This window comes from Emydura macquarii, unplaced genomic scaffold (assembly GCF_026122565.2).
Source record: "Emydura macquarii macquarii isolate MOO-44397 ecotype Brisbane River unplaced genomic scaffold, CSIRO-AGI_Emac_v2 contig_2676, whole genome shotgun sequence".
NCBI lineage: Eukaryota > Metazoa > Chordata > Testudines > Chelidae > Emydura > Emydura macquarii.
Genome location: NW_027132813.1, coordinates 2857795 through 2872498, shown reverse-complemented (window position 1 = coordinate 2872498; position 14704 = coordinate 2857795). Strand labels below are relative to the sequence as shown.

The following is a 14704-nucleotide window of genomic DNA, read 5'->3' as shown; positions in this document are numbered from 1 at the left end:
TGGTCTTCATCTTCCTTCGGATCCCTCAGTTCATTCTCCTGCCTCTGCTAAGAGTTGTGGGAACCCTGCATCTTTTATACCACATAAGGTCTGCCAGAAATGATGAGATAAGTAAATATAATTTTGTATAAATGTCCTTTTTCAATTCACCCCAGTATTAAAGCCTTTGTAAAATACTTAACATATTCTTGAAGATAGCTCTATTTTCCATAGTTACCTGATTTTATGTAAAACTTCATAGTCTGTGACAGGCAATCCAAAAAGCTGTTCACCAGATGAATAAGTGACAAATTTCCTCCAGAGTTCATCAAAATTGGCCTGAAAAAGTAAGATTTAAAAATGCAAACAGGATATGCATTTTGTAATTAAGAAATCCCCTAAACTATCATAAACTGCTGTCCAATTCTAAAGCTATCTTAAGTCTGCAGTATACATACAAAGAAATACCTAGCAACATCCTTTAGTCCCCAAAGAACGTACATTTGATTTTAAATTCTGTTCCATTTCTACCTACAGTGGGCAGTGTTTTTTCTAGTGTCAACAAGCAATGCCGCAATAGGGGCAGATTACAATTTAATAAGATTTTTTTTAAAAACATTCTCATTTAATATAACATATGCTCCCGCTCAACAGAGAAAATGTGACAAGATCTGAAGAAATATTTTATAAAAATGGATATGCAATTAAAGCCACATTATACCATCCAGTCAGGAGAAATTAAACATTTTATTAGCTGGTGTGGACACTGCCAGAAAAAAACATTGAACAGAATCAAAATTATATAACTTGTCAGGCAAGGTGTACTGTTAGAAGATTGATGAAAAGCAAATAAAGATTTAATTTTTAAAAAGGAAGGATGAGTGATTCTGACAATTATTATCTTGTAAGTGTGGAGAAATAGGAAATATTTATATTACTTTTCATAAATATCATATGCCTCTGAGTTTATCTGAATGATACTACCCTGATACTATGAAAGCATAATTAGATCAATAGAGGTTGTAAGAGAAGGAAGGAAGAAAAGGATAACCAGTAGCCTAGCTAAGACTCATCCCCTCACACACAATAGCTATGTTTATAGCCATGAAGAGGGACTTCTCAGATCCAACCCTGGTGACAGGGACTGTTTGCCAAGACTGAGAATCTGAGGATCAGAGAAGAAGGGAGGAAGTTTTCAGAAGCCGCAGACTGACATGGAGACATTGACTGGGAGTGAGGGGTCTGCACAGGCAAACTGTAATTTGGTCCTTCAGAGAACAGGGGATACCAAGGCTAACTCATGTCTATGTAGGGGCTTGCAGAGAATGCCAAGTATGCAGAGAGGTCTTTTATTTTAAATCTATTTATCTGAGTGATGTGAACCTTTTAGCAAACAAATCATACTTCGTTTTGAAGAAACTGTTTCTGTCTCACTGCATATTGTTACTTTCCATAGGTTCCTGAAGGAAAACTCTTACAAAGTGCCAAGACCATTGGGACTGCTAATAAATAAGACAGCTGACAACCAGGAGGTTGTAAGCTGGAGGCCCAGACAGAGAGTGATTGCATAGCAGGATCCTTCCTCAAAGAGAAGTTGAGGCATGGAGCTATCATCTGAAACGGATAAATTGTTGGATTTGTAAAGGGTCTCAGAAAAGACAGCCTATCCACAGACCATGACAATAAGTATAACTTATTTCCTTTGAAAAATAATGGAATCAATATTATGGAAAAAAATAAAAAACTTAGCACATAACTAATGAAAAACCAACTTGGCCAGACAAAAATCACTCAACCTATAGTATGTACGATACCATCAGTGTGGTATTTAAAACCCTTTTGCAGCTTTAAATTTGACTGCATTTTTGACAGCACAACAATATAGAAAGAAGGGGTAAAAGCGTCATATGCTTGAATTTTACCAAAGCATTAAATATAGTGGGCCTGTACCTTGCAAAGTGTAATGCATTACTCTTCTGATCTGGTAGCACATTACGTACAATTTGTACTTACTCTTCACAGATACAAATGACTACACAAAATACAGGGAAGTAGAGAAGCAGGTCCAGTTTCTCAAAACTATTAGTCTCAAAATTACCATAATTCAAGCACACATGGACAGGAACAATGTTGCATAAATTGAAAATTGACGTTAGGACCATAAACTAATGGTAATGACAAATGGAAGCTATCAAGCTTGGCAGCAAGTGTCTAATGAGGAAACAAAAATTCTAAAGGATGACTGTTTTGAAGAAAAGGCACACAGTCATTTGATTGTAACTAACAAAATGAAGCAAAGGTACACATCAACTATGTATTTTTGCTTCATAAATCAATCCTTACAATCCCTTGAGAATTTTTTTTGTAATGAAGAAAATGTCTGTAGAAAACACATTGAAAAAAATGAAGTCTTGTTCTTGTTGTTATTGTTGTTAATATTTACATTACAGCAGTGTTTAAACATCCCTGGTGAGTAAAGGGCCCATAGAGCTAGATGAAGTATAATCACATAGAAAGAGACAATCCTTGCCCTGAAGAGTTTATGATCTAAGTAATTTACAGAGTAATACTCAAGATTGTATATCAAGTTGCATGTTAATAGATCTTTTTCTACAATCATTTTGATTCACAGCCATGACTCTCAATTTAACATTTCAAAATTAACTTTTTACTTACCTGGAATATCTGTAACCTATTGCTAGCTTCTTGTGGTGGTGTATTTGGAACCATGGGTCCTTCCTAAAGCAAACAAATTATAACAAACAGTGAATATTAACTCTTTAAGTGTGTTAAGGCACATTGTATATTTACAGACCATTAGCACATACAAAATTGTTTAAATAGTCAAATTCAATGTAAGGGGCATATGAACCATTCAAGTGTGCCCATAAATTCCATTAATGACAAAAGAGTTAGAAAAGTGTATCAAAGGAAAAATATTTTAGATAAAATAGAAATTTCTGTAGTCTAATCAAAATTAGTATTAGTATATAATATACATTCCTGTTTTCCATATTTTTGTCCTGTAAAGAATAAAGCAAGAATGCCCAAAAAGTGGCTTGAGAAAGTGGCTTTGAAAATGTTACTCTCAGTAGTGTGAGAAAAAATGAGCTCATCATTAAGGACATTCATTCCTTTATAAAAGCTATAGAGCCTGATCTTTAGTTGGTGAAAATCAGGGTAACTTCACAAATTAAGCACAATTGCAGTCTTCACTGAACTTGCTAAAGGAGTCAGAAAAATCAGAAAATGCTTGGAGAGAATGCTGAGCCAATACCCTTAGTAATCATCTCATGCTACTCTGCAAGATACTCCAACAAGGCGTATCCAATTGTGCTCTGACCAAACAATGGGTATGTTAAAAAGGGTTACTGGAACTGGGAAACCAGTTAGTCTAAGTTTGTGTGCAGGGAGAGAGCTTGGAGGCTGAAAAATCCCTAAACATCAGAAGAAACCAGGTGTTAATGATAGGATTTAGATTTATAAACCCAGAAAAACTCCCAGATACACTCAGGCAGCTTGGGGCAAGGGAAAGAAGCAAACGGAGTATGCTTTCCAAGAACAGGGAACTTTTTCTGAGTATGGGACCAGCCAACATCAAAGGAAGCTGACCTGGAAGAGAGACAGAGAGACTCCATGATTCAGAGGAGAAGCCATGAACTGCAGGAAGGGGATCCTGAACACCCTAGGAACTCTGATCTAAGTCCAGATCATGCTTCAGGATGGTGATGAAAATAAGATGAGGAAATGCATGTAGGATTTCATTATTTTTTTCTGGATTGTAGTAGTTTTTGTCCTAACTAAAGCAAAGAGTAATTGTGTTTAGAAACCTTTGTAGAGTCTTTGTGTATTATATACTTCACCTCTCATGAGTCCCTGAAGAGTTAAACTGTATGGCCAGAGTGCCCACAAAGTTGGAGTTCTGGGAGATGGTGTGGTTAAACTACTGAGAAATCTGGGAAGAGAGAAGGGGAGACACAACACTGGTCCAGGGCCTAGGCCAGCTGGGCTGCGCAGACACATTTCCAAGAAGGGGTAACAGAGAGAAAGTCTATGCCCAGGAAGTGCACCATTGAGACCAAGAAAAGAGGCAGTGCTGCAGCCCACTCAGATGAAAGGAAGCTTAAAGTACATGGGGCTCAGTGATATGGCACCGAAACACAGCAGCCTGGTGGGTGTCCAGGAAGAAGAACTTTACTAGGGTTGTGTGACAATGCATATAGGCCTTTTTTGTTGTATATCTTTGGGTGAAAGAATAAATAAAAATGTATTTTGAAGAAGTTATTTTTGAGTCATATTACCTCCCAGAGAAAAGGGCTTACACATGCTAAACTCAGTAGGGCCTGTCAGATAGACATGGTTGGGAAATAGTGGGGCTGCAGCTGCAATTAAGAGTGGTAAAATGGTGTGGTTAAACCCTTGAAAGAGATTAAGCAGCCGGGCCTATAAACTGAAGGATGCACTTAAGAAGGATTAAAAGGGACCTAAAGTACAGCTGACCTAGTAACAGTGACAGAAAGTCTATTGGGTAACCATGCCCTCAGGAACACACAGGGAGATCAAAATTTTGGCACCCAACTGCTGCAAGCCATGTATTCCAAGGAATTGAACCACAAGCCCAATAGATAACTTCCAAATTTAATTACCGTTTCATATGATGTGTCAAAGTTTGCCACATCTTCACAAAAAATTTCAACGGACTCTAATAGATTACTCTTAAATTTGGGCTGAACTTGAACCAACTCATCTTGAACACTGACCTAAAATATAAATGAATGTCAATTACAAATAAATTATTGCTACAAAGTTATTTCTTTAAAAAATAGTAATGAAGAAAGAGATGTCAATTATATATAATCAATTTGATTTCTTACATTAAAAAAAAACTACAGAAGCATTGGACAAAAAATAGCTTTTTTTTCCAGACAGCTATATATGAAAACAGTTTTTAAAAAATCAAAACAAAAAATCTAGACACCTTTAAGGGATTATTCTCTTACAAGATGCTGTAATTTATACATCGGTAGAAAATTCAGAGTGAACAAAACAAACAAACAAAACAAAACCTAGACATCATTCATATTCAGAGATTTTTTTAAAATGTATGGGGGGAGGACAACACAAAAGGATAGGATTCAGCTGCACTCTGACACTATGAAATGTGGGAAGTAACTGACCCTTTTCAATAACATACTAAGAGGTGAGCAATTTCTATCTTGGCTACTCTTAGAGCAGTACAGTTTATGTATCAGTCTCTTACTCTCATCTGAGCTTAATGACTCATACTATCTTCTGATAAATAGTAGCAAAAGGACAATTTCAGATACTTACAGCTTTGGTTTGTAATTTGTTAAAAGAATACCTAAGTGTATCAACTCCTTCTGATTCTTCTTTTGTCACCTCGACTTCAAATCTATTTAAAATACTATAGGCTTCCTATAAAATAAGAAAACATAATTATGATACAATTCAGCAGGAACACAACATTTGTTAAATATACATTAAAAGAACAGAGTCAAATTAGATTTGGTCCAGAATTTACATTTTGCTGGGGTTTTTTAAAGGTTTTTGGATGAAGAACAGCCACTCTCTGAGCAAAGCAGATGCAACAACCAATCCTATAATGAGTACAGTTATGTAAAATATTAGAGGCAAATTTAGAAACACTAGGCATTGACTGTGTTAATGTTCACAGAACTTTCTAAAAATGTAGTGTTACATAACTTTTTTTCATGTTAATTACATTTTTTCAAAGTAGACTATTAATTTTTATACTTTCTGGATATATAAGTAAATTTTGAGAAAGGTTCCCAACTCTAGATGATTATCCACACCATACTGCATATTTCAGAGGTTTCCTTTCACTCTGTTTATAAGGAATATTATTAAATATGTTCAGATTGGTTTACAAAGTGGTTTCACGTATAATAATGCTAGGATGCGGCTGACGTTTGATTTTTTTATGTAATTTCGTTCTGTTAATACTGTGGTTTACATATTTTCTATTTTAGTACCCTCATTGTAGAAATAGGGCACAAATTATTTAAAGAAGGAAATGGGATAATTAGTTTAGTTTAAGGTTCACCATTGAGCAAGGAAAAATTATAACCAACTAAGATAAATGACTGAGTGAAGTACGTAAGCTACCTGTCTGCTGTTGTGTTCACTGCAGCTTATGACTGCCTGTGAAATCTCACTAAGGAACAAGTTGGCTTATACTTTCCTAAAACTACAGCTGTTGCTGAAGATATTGTTCTATGTCTCCACTTGTGCATATATGTCTCTTGTCTAAACTCTACATATTATTTTAATCTTGCTGTTGGTAGTATTTGCTGCTACTATTGGTGCTGCTGGCTTAAATTCCATCAGGGAGCTGTGTGGATGAGACAACTTTCCTCATAATGAACATGTGGACATTGGTCAAAATACAAATTACATGTGAATCCCATTAGATCTTGTTTGGAAGACTAAATTTGGACAGGGCAAATAGGACAGTAATAGCATTAGATTCTCTCTCTCTCTCCCTCCTACATTCTTTTCACTGACAAGAAAAGTATGTTGGCTACCAGCAGCTATATCCTTTTTATTCGAAACATCTATGACTATGACATTTCAAGCCATTTGTCTTTTTCAAATTTGCAGAATTCAAAACAAAAAATAACAGAAAACCACAGCATTATATCAGTCAAAATCTTGCTTGTTCCTCCTTATATGTGGCAAAATAAGAAGAGAACAATCAAGTTTTGAGTTGCTATAGCAATAGAAATTCCATATTTGAAATAGATTAGAACTCTTGGATAATGGACCATTAGAAAAGAATGTAAGAATCTTGGCTCTACCGCAGAACACAAAAGAAAATGAATGATTTGTGTACCTAATTTGAAAAACAGACACTAGGCTTGTCTAAATTATGAAAATTTGCACCAGTGTAACTACATCACTTTAGTTACATTGTGCAAACCCCTAATGTAGACATGCTGCACTGGTGCAATACTGGGTTTCCACTGCAAACACAATGTGTAGTTATACCAATGCAAATTTCCCTAATACAGACAAGCCCTTATTTGAATTTAACATCAATATCCTTCAAACAAGCACGAGAGAATCCCAATAAATGCACTAAACCAATGGAAGGACTTTCCTGTTTTATGTATGATCAGGACAGAATAATGCTAGAGACATGAAAATGAAACATAACTCCTGACAACACTGTGTTAGGTGCTTTATGGACATGTAGAAAGATATGGTTCCTAATTCCAGCATATACAAACTAGGCAGACAATACATAACACAGCAACAAGTTAAAGGGGATAACAAAACAGCATAAATGAATACAGTAATATTTGTGTTAGTTCTGTGGAGTTTTTATTTTTTTATTTTTAATAGAGGCTGTGAACCTGTCCATGAACAGAGAATTGAGGTTTGTAGGGATATTGAAAATACTCTTATTCTTTAATGTCAGTGACATCCAACATAAAGAGCTACTCCCTCAAAGAAAGCAATGAAAGACTCAGCCTATTTTATCTGACAAAATTCAAGGTACAGGCACACACATTTATTTTGAGGTATTCCTTTGGTAAACGCTTACTTAAGCAACCTTGAACATAGAGAGATGTGTCGGAAAGGTGACCCTGTGACTGAAGATGTGTCTATATGCATCTAATAACATTGAACTTTGTTACATTGACCTGTGCTTTTCCAGACTATGCCTCTATCCTTATGTTTATACTTTTTGTACTTTTATACTCATTTGAAGTCTTTAACCACCATCTGTTTGGTATCATGGTATTCTTCATACTATTCTTCAGAAAGGAAAATGTTAGTGTTTAGTCTTCTCCCTCCTTCCACAAACGATGGACAAATAAAACAAGGAATTAGAAAACTGGGAAAACTAAAAGAACTAAAACTAGAAAAACGATGCATATCCTTTTGACAGTGTATTGTGACTTCCTAAATAAAAAATGGTTCTGTGCACTGGAATCTGGAAGGCAGAAATATAAGATTGCAAGAGGCTCTATCTAAGCATACAAAAAGGGGTAGGAAGGAGAATGTCAAGGACAATAAAGGGGTTGTTGCAGCGAGGCAAAATGAGAGAAATAAGTATTTTGTTTCCCATCCCTCAAAGTGTAGATAGGAGGAAAATATACTCATCATTAGAATTCTCCAAATTTATTTTAAAAATCCAAAATTCTAAATAAATTATTTTACTCCAAACCAAAAAAAAAAAAAAAAAAGTATCTTACTTCAATAGGTCCTAAAGTCATATCCATTTGTATTTCACTGTCCCGTATGTTAGACAAAGCTTCCATTGCAAATCTGACATCATCTAAGTCACGAATAGGTCTAGATAATTTCTTCAAATATTCAGTTATAAATGATATCATGTCTGTCATTTTCTTTTTGTATTCCTCATTTAAGTAACGACAAAGTAGCATCTTCCATGCCTTGGCTTCAATTGACAAAGCAAGTTTCAATGGTCCTGGTTTAAAAAAACCCAACACTTTATTGCATCTAAACTTTAATTCTCTGAAGGCAACCACACTATTTATACACAAGAAATATGTGTACATGTTTAAAATATAATTATAGTCAGAAAAATTACTGTATAAAGTAAACTGAATTACTTCATTCTATTGTTTCATAATCATTTTAAAATTAATTCATTTAATCTCTGGTTGCTTTGTACATTTTATCAGCTTTAAAGCATCTTTATAAGTTTATCTCACTAAAAGAATAAACATATAAGATGACTAACAAAATGAGAAAATTATTCACTTATACCGCTTTGTTTCAAATTCTCAGTCAATATCCTCATTTCGTGTAAATTGGTATAGCTTCATTAAAGTCCGTGGAGCTAAACTGATTTACATCACCTGAGGATTTGGCATCTTGGGCCTACATTCCTTTATATGAATGCATCAGGAATACGCCGCAACTAAAATTTTGAATTGTTACATCATATCATTAATAGATAATACACACACACCCGACAGTGAAGTAGAAGAGCCAGCGATTGCTTCAATTGCTAGTTAATTTTGGAACAAGTAAGAATTTCAATAAACAACACTTCTGAACTGTGATGGAAAATGAGTAATTGCTAACTTAATATAATCATTATGTTCATAAAACAAGAATTGAATCTAAGTTATTACCTCTTCTATTATATGTTAGCCAAAAAGTTCTCATCTGAGCACCAAACAGATGAATTTGAAAGGGCATGTTGATGACCACAGTTAGAACTTCTGGAAAGAGGCTTAAAATTTTGAACTAAGGTGTTGAATGTTTTTGTGGTCCATACATATAAGCAGGCTTTTTTAATCCTCTTAGCTTCAATAATATCTGTGACTATGAGTTTCTCAGGCTCATTGTGCATTGTGTACAAAATATTTCCTTTTATCAGATATTTGTTTTCTTTCCATTTAACCGAATATCCATTATTCAAAAAGGTGAACTGAAGTGCCCAATCTACCTTCTCTATACCATTCATTATACCTTTATCCTGTCCTTTCTTGTTCACTTTCTCTTTAAAATAAACGATCCAATTTTTTTCAATTTCTCTTTATATGGAAGATTTTTCCAGACCTCTAATTAATTATTTTTGCCCATCTTTCACTTCCTCTACTTCTGCTTTTTGACTATGAACAGCATTCACAGGATGGAGGTAAGTCCTTCCACTCCCTCAAACGTAAGCAGATTCTGATTCTCAAAAAGAGAGGAGGCCTTGATTCAGTACTTGTCCTTGAACTACAATATAGACTGAGCAGGATGTTTGAATAGTTTGCAAGTTGTGTTGCATCAGAAGTGTCTCTTGGGATAATAAGGCAACTGAAATTTGAGATGAATTTTGTTTGGAAATCTAAAAATATGAAAATTTACCATATGAGGTTTTGCTCAAAGTTCTAGATTTTTCTTATTGGTCATATGAAAGTGTCCTTAAGATTTAGTCCAGGTTATCCCTAAAAAGATAACCACCTTGAAAGATGGAAGCCATCAGCTGGAACTTAGAAACAAAGTCCTCTGTCCAGGTATTTACCAATAGAAAATGGGAAGTTACCTGTATAGTAAGTGGAGCTCTTCCAGATGTGCTATCCATATACACATTACACCTACAGTGCACAAGCCCTATGCTCTCGAGTTTGGAGTCCTTTGGCCAGCAGTGTCTGTATGGCATGCATATGCTCTAAGAGTGCTCATGCTCCATGTTGAGGGCAAATAAGAATTGAGTGCACCAGTTGCACTCAGGGTATGTCTTCATTGCCGGATCTGCAGTGATCGATCCCAGATGGGCTCACCGGTCGACGCTGGTGAGCCACCTCCTCAAAAGGAGTAAGCTATGTCGACAGGAGGATGTCTCCCATCAACGCAGCACTGTGAAGACACCGTGTACTTGAATGTAAGTATGTCGACAGGAGATACACAAGCTACCTTACATATCTTGCATATCTCCTGTCGAATGCCGGCGGCAGTGTAGATCAGGCCTCAGTGTCTTCACAAATGCAAAATCCCAGGTACAAAGGTCTCTGCGGTAAAGGGGATAGAGGATAGGTTGTGGAATGTGCATATGAACCACTAAGGTTACTGCTTGATCTTTAGGGTTCACTCAGGCCACATTCTCTACAAGAAGACAATCTTATCCAACATTCCACCTCCAGAGACAATCTCCCTCTCTACGACAAATAAGGAGACTGGCAGTTCATCACACGGAGGTTGCTGTACCAATGCTAGCAATGCTGATTGGGTTGGCTGAAAGGTGGATGTCAATGGAGTCATTGGTGCCAAGGAAGGGCATAGTACTGAGAAAGACATTGACACCAAAGGAAGATATAGTACTAGAAGGGACATTGGCAACAATGATAGTGGCAATGCCAAAGTTGAGGCTGGATTCAACTTGATAGCCTCCAGCAGGACCTTCCTGGACTCCTGAATGTCAGTTCACAACAGGAGCTGGAGAGGGCCTTGAATAAGGCCCTTCCACAATGTCTATATATATATTGTGAGGGAAGATGACTGGGCTCCAATAATGGAGATGGTGGGCCTTCCATGATCATATTGATATATCATATTGAGATATCATACTCCACGGAGATTCTGTATGGGAACCAACAAATACTGGAACTGCACAGTCAAGCAACTGAAAGACCTATAGAGGCATAGCGAGCAGCCTCAGTGAAGGGCTTCCAATAATGTACAGAGCTATAATTGGTGTGACTGGTATGCACACCAAAGAGTATTCCATATTTGATTATGCTGAAACTTCTGGCCCCAGTGGTGTAGAAACCAAAGGTGATGTGGTATTAGCAAAGGATATTTGGAGCTGACATGCATTGAAGGAAGTGAGGAAAGAAAACAATGTGTCTTCTTTTTCTGCTTATGACCCTCTAACGGACCAGGATGCTTCCTCTTCTCCACCCTCTTGATCCAAGAGGTTTCAACAGGGATTTTGGAGACAGAGCCTTGATGCCAGACAGTATTAATGATGTTGCTGGCACATGGGTACTCAGCTCCGATGAGGCCTTCTTCTGCCTTGCAGAGTGCCAAGAAGCCTTTGTTCAGCAATGGAGGTGTTGGGCAGCAGGTTCAACAACACAGGATTGTCTTGGAGAGCAGACCGCAGGCCTGATATGGAGGGAATGATGAGGTGATTCTTAGGTCTCTTACTGGAAAACTTCAGCACAGAGGCTGGCCTTGCTACTAGCTGCACTAGCCCTTGCTGTACACTCTAGAAACCATGTACACATAAGGAATCAAATGTCTCTTCCTCCAGGCACAGGGAGTGAAGGTACAGCGAATTTCACAACAGGACACAGAATGGGTCTCATCCAGGAATACAAGGAATCTAACACTGGAGTCCACCTCAGGAATTATCATTGAACAGGATGCAGAGTTCTTAAAGCTCCTATGGGACTTAAGGGTAGAAAGGCCTGGGGCTCAAGGTGGTTTGGCTACCTAAACTATGTTAACACTATACTACATAAGAAACTAAATCTAAATAATTAACAATATACGAGAGAAAAATTAGACGTTGAGGAAAAGCTTGAGGACACAAAAGGTAAGTTCCATTGGCTCTCTGTGGCACCAGCAAAGGAACTGAGGCAGTAAGGAGATGTACTCTCTTATATGGAATATGGTGATGACATTGCCTACATGCAGGACTACTATTGCACCCCATATCAGACATGCCTTTTCAAGGCAGTTCCAGTTTGATGCTAGGAATACGATTTCCCACAAGTAGGAATGCACAGATACCATCAGAGAAGAATGATTTTTACCTTCTCTGTAAAGCACTTTGAGATCTACAGATGAACATTGCTAAGAAAGAGATACGATTATTATTTTAGGCTACACCCGGCCCTGTTAAGTTCCAGGTCATCGTTAATTAAATTACATTTCTGATGAAATCTAGATCCTTGAAGAATGATAATTAAGAAAATGGTAATGCCCTACATTTTTTGCCTCTGTCCTTTTCAAATCCAAATTGCACTTGTTTTTGCGGAGGTGGGGATGGGGAACTACAAGGACTACAAAAAGGCTGAAAAGGTGGGGGACAACTCTGTGAAGGAGATGAGGGTTGTTTCGTGGCTGTGGCCATGGACTGTTAAATAGTCTTGTCCACCTAAGGATAGTATTTCACTGTAAATTCCTCAAATAAAAAAATTCCATGGTCCAGAAAAGTGACACTTAACAAAGAGACAAGGATGAGAACTACTTTTCTTCTACTATTTCTGATTAAGAAAGGAGAGTAAGCTGGGGTACGGAATACTGGAACATTATGGCATTACAATATGAGAAGGCACTGGAAAAATACAGAAGAAATCTGTTACTGCACATGTGCCTCCCAAATGGGAGTAAGAGTTTCAGATTTCCTAACATCAGCTCAGGAAGGCTAAAAGGAGCTTGATTTGAAAGGGAGGTATTGCCTTATAGATCAAAGATGTATATATTTGGACTGAGGTACAGATGGAAATAGGAGACAGATTTGTTGAAAGTCTCTGGTAAGGATAAAAGGCATAAAAAAAGACAAAGGTGATGTCACGGTAGGGGTCTACTACAGACCACTTAACCAGGAAGAAGAGATGGATGAGGCATTTTTTTAAACATTTAACAAAATCATTTCAATGCACAGGACTTGGTGGTGATTGGGGATTTCAGCTACCCAAACATCTGTTGGGGAAAATAACACAGCAGGGCACAGATTATCCAGAAAGTTCTTGGAATGTTTTGGAGACAATTTTCTATTTCAGAAAGTGGAGAAAACTACTGGGGAGAGACTGTTCTAGATTTGATTTTGACAAATAGGGAGGAACTGGTTGAGAATTTGAAAGTGGAAGGCAGCTTGGGTAAAAGTGATTATGAAATGATAGAGTTCATGATTTTAAGGAACGGTAGCAGGGAAAACAGCACAATAAAGATAATGAATTTCAAGAAGGCAGACTTTAGAAAACTCAGGAAGCTGGTCAGTAAGATGCCATGGGAAGCATCTCTAAGGGGAAACAGTTCAAGAGAGTTGACAGTTTTTGAAAAAGTTATTATTAAGGGCACAAGAGCATAGGAATTATAGGAAGTATGGCAAGATACCACCCTGGCTTAACCAGGAGATCTTCAATGATCTGAAACTCGAAAAAAAGAATGTAACAAAAAGTAGAAATTAGGTTAAATTACAAAAGATGAATATAAATAAATAATACAAGTATGTAGGGAAAAATTAGAAAGGCCAAGGCACAAAACAAGATTAAATTAGCTAGAGACATAAAGGGTAACAAGAAAACATTCTACAAATACATTAGAAGCAAGAAGACCAAGGACAGGGTAGGCCCATTACTCAATGACCGGAGAAAAATAATAACAGAAAACATGGAAATGGCAGAAGTGCTAAGTGACTTTTTTATTTCGGTTTTCACCAAAAAGTTTAGTAGCGATTGGACATCTAACAGTGAATGTCAATGAAAATGAGGTAGGATCAGAGGCTAAAATAGGGAAAAAACAAGTTAAAAATTACTTAGACAAGTCAGATGTCTTCAAGTCACCGAGGCCTGATGAAATACATCCTTGATTACTCAAGGAGCTGAATGCGGAGATATAAGAGCCATTAGTGATTATCTTCAAAAAGTCACGGAAGATGGGAGAGATTCCAGAGGCTTGGAAAAGAGCACATATAGTACCAATATATAAAAAGGGAAGTAACAGTCAGCATGGATTTGTCAGAACAAATCGTGTCAAACCAACCTAATAGCTTTCTTTGACACGGTAACAAGCCTTGTAGAGAGTGCGAAAGCAGTAGATGTGGTATATCTTGGCTTTAGTAAGGCTTTTGATACTGTCTTGCATGACCTTCTGATAAACAAACTAGGGAAATACAACCTAGATTGAGCTACTAAGTGAATAACTGAGTGCATAACTGACTGGAAAACCGTTCTCAGAGAGAAGTTATTAGTGGTTCACAGTCAAGCTGTAAAGGCATATCAAGTGGGGTCCCGCAGAGATCAGTTCTGGGTCTGGTTCTGTTCCGTATCTCTATCTTCATCAGTGATTTAGATAATGGCATAGAAAGTACACTTACAAAGTTTGCAGATGATACTAGGCTGGGAGGGGTTGCAAGTGCTTTGGAGGATAGGATTAAAATTCAAAATGATCTGGACAAACTGGAGAAATGGTCTGAAGTGAACAGGATGAAATTCAATAAGGACAAATGCAAAGTACTCCTCTTAGGAAAGAACAATCAGTTACA

General features: G+C 37.0%; 1 protein-coding gene across 1 annotated transcript in view; it reads right to left on the bottom strand.

The window, feature by feature from the left end:
- DNAH8 (dynein axonemal heavy chain 8) overlaps window positions 1–14704 on the bottom strand; it is a 563218-nt gene that overhangs the window by 305086 nt on the left and 243428 nt on the right. The window contains exons 29-33 of the mRNA XM_067565373.1: window positions 8223–8458; window positions 5311–5415; window positions 4626–4739; window positions 2656–2718; window positions 218–318 (exon numbers count right to left, since the gene is read on the bottom strand). Of these exons, the coding sequence (XP_067421474.1) occupies window positions 218–318; window positions 2656–2718; window positions 4626–4739; window positions 5311–5415; window positions 8223–8458 (619 nt within the window). The remainder of the gene's footprint in view (window positions 1–217; window positions 319–2655; window positions 2719–4625; window positions 4740–5310; window positions 5416–8222; window positions 8459–14704) is intronic.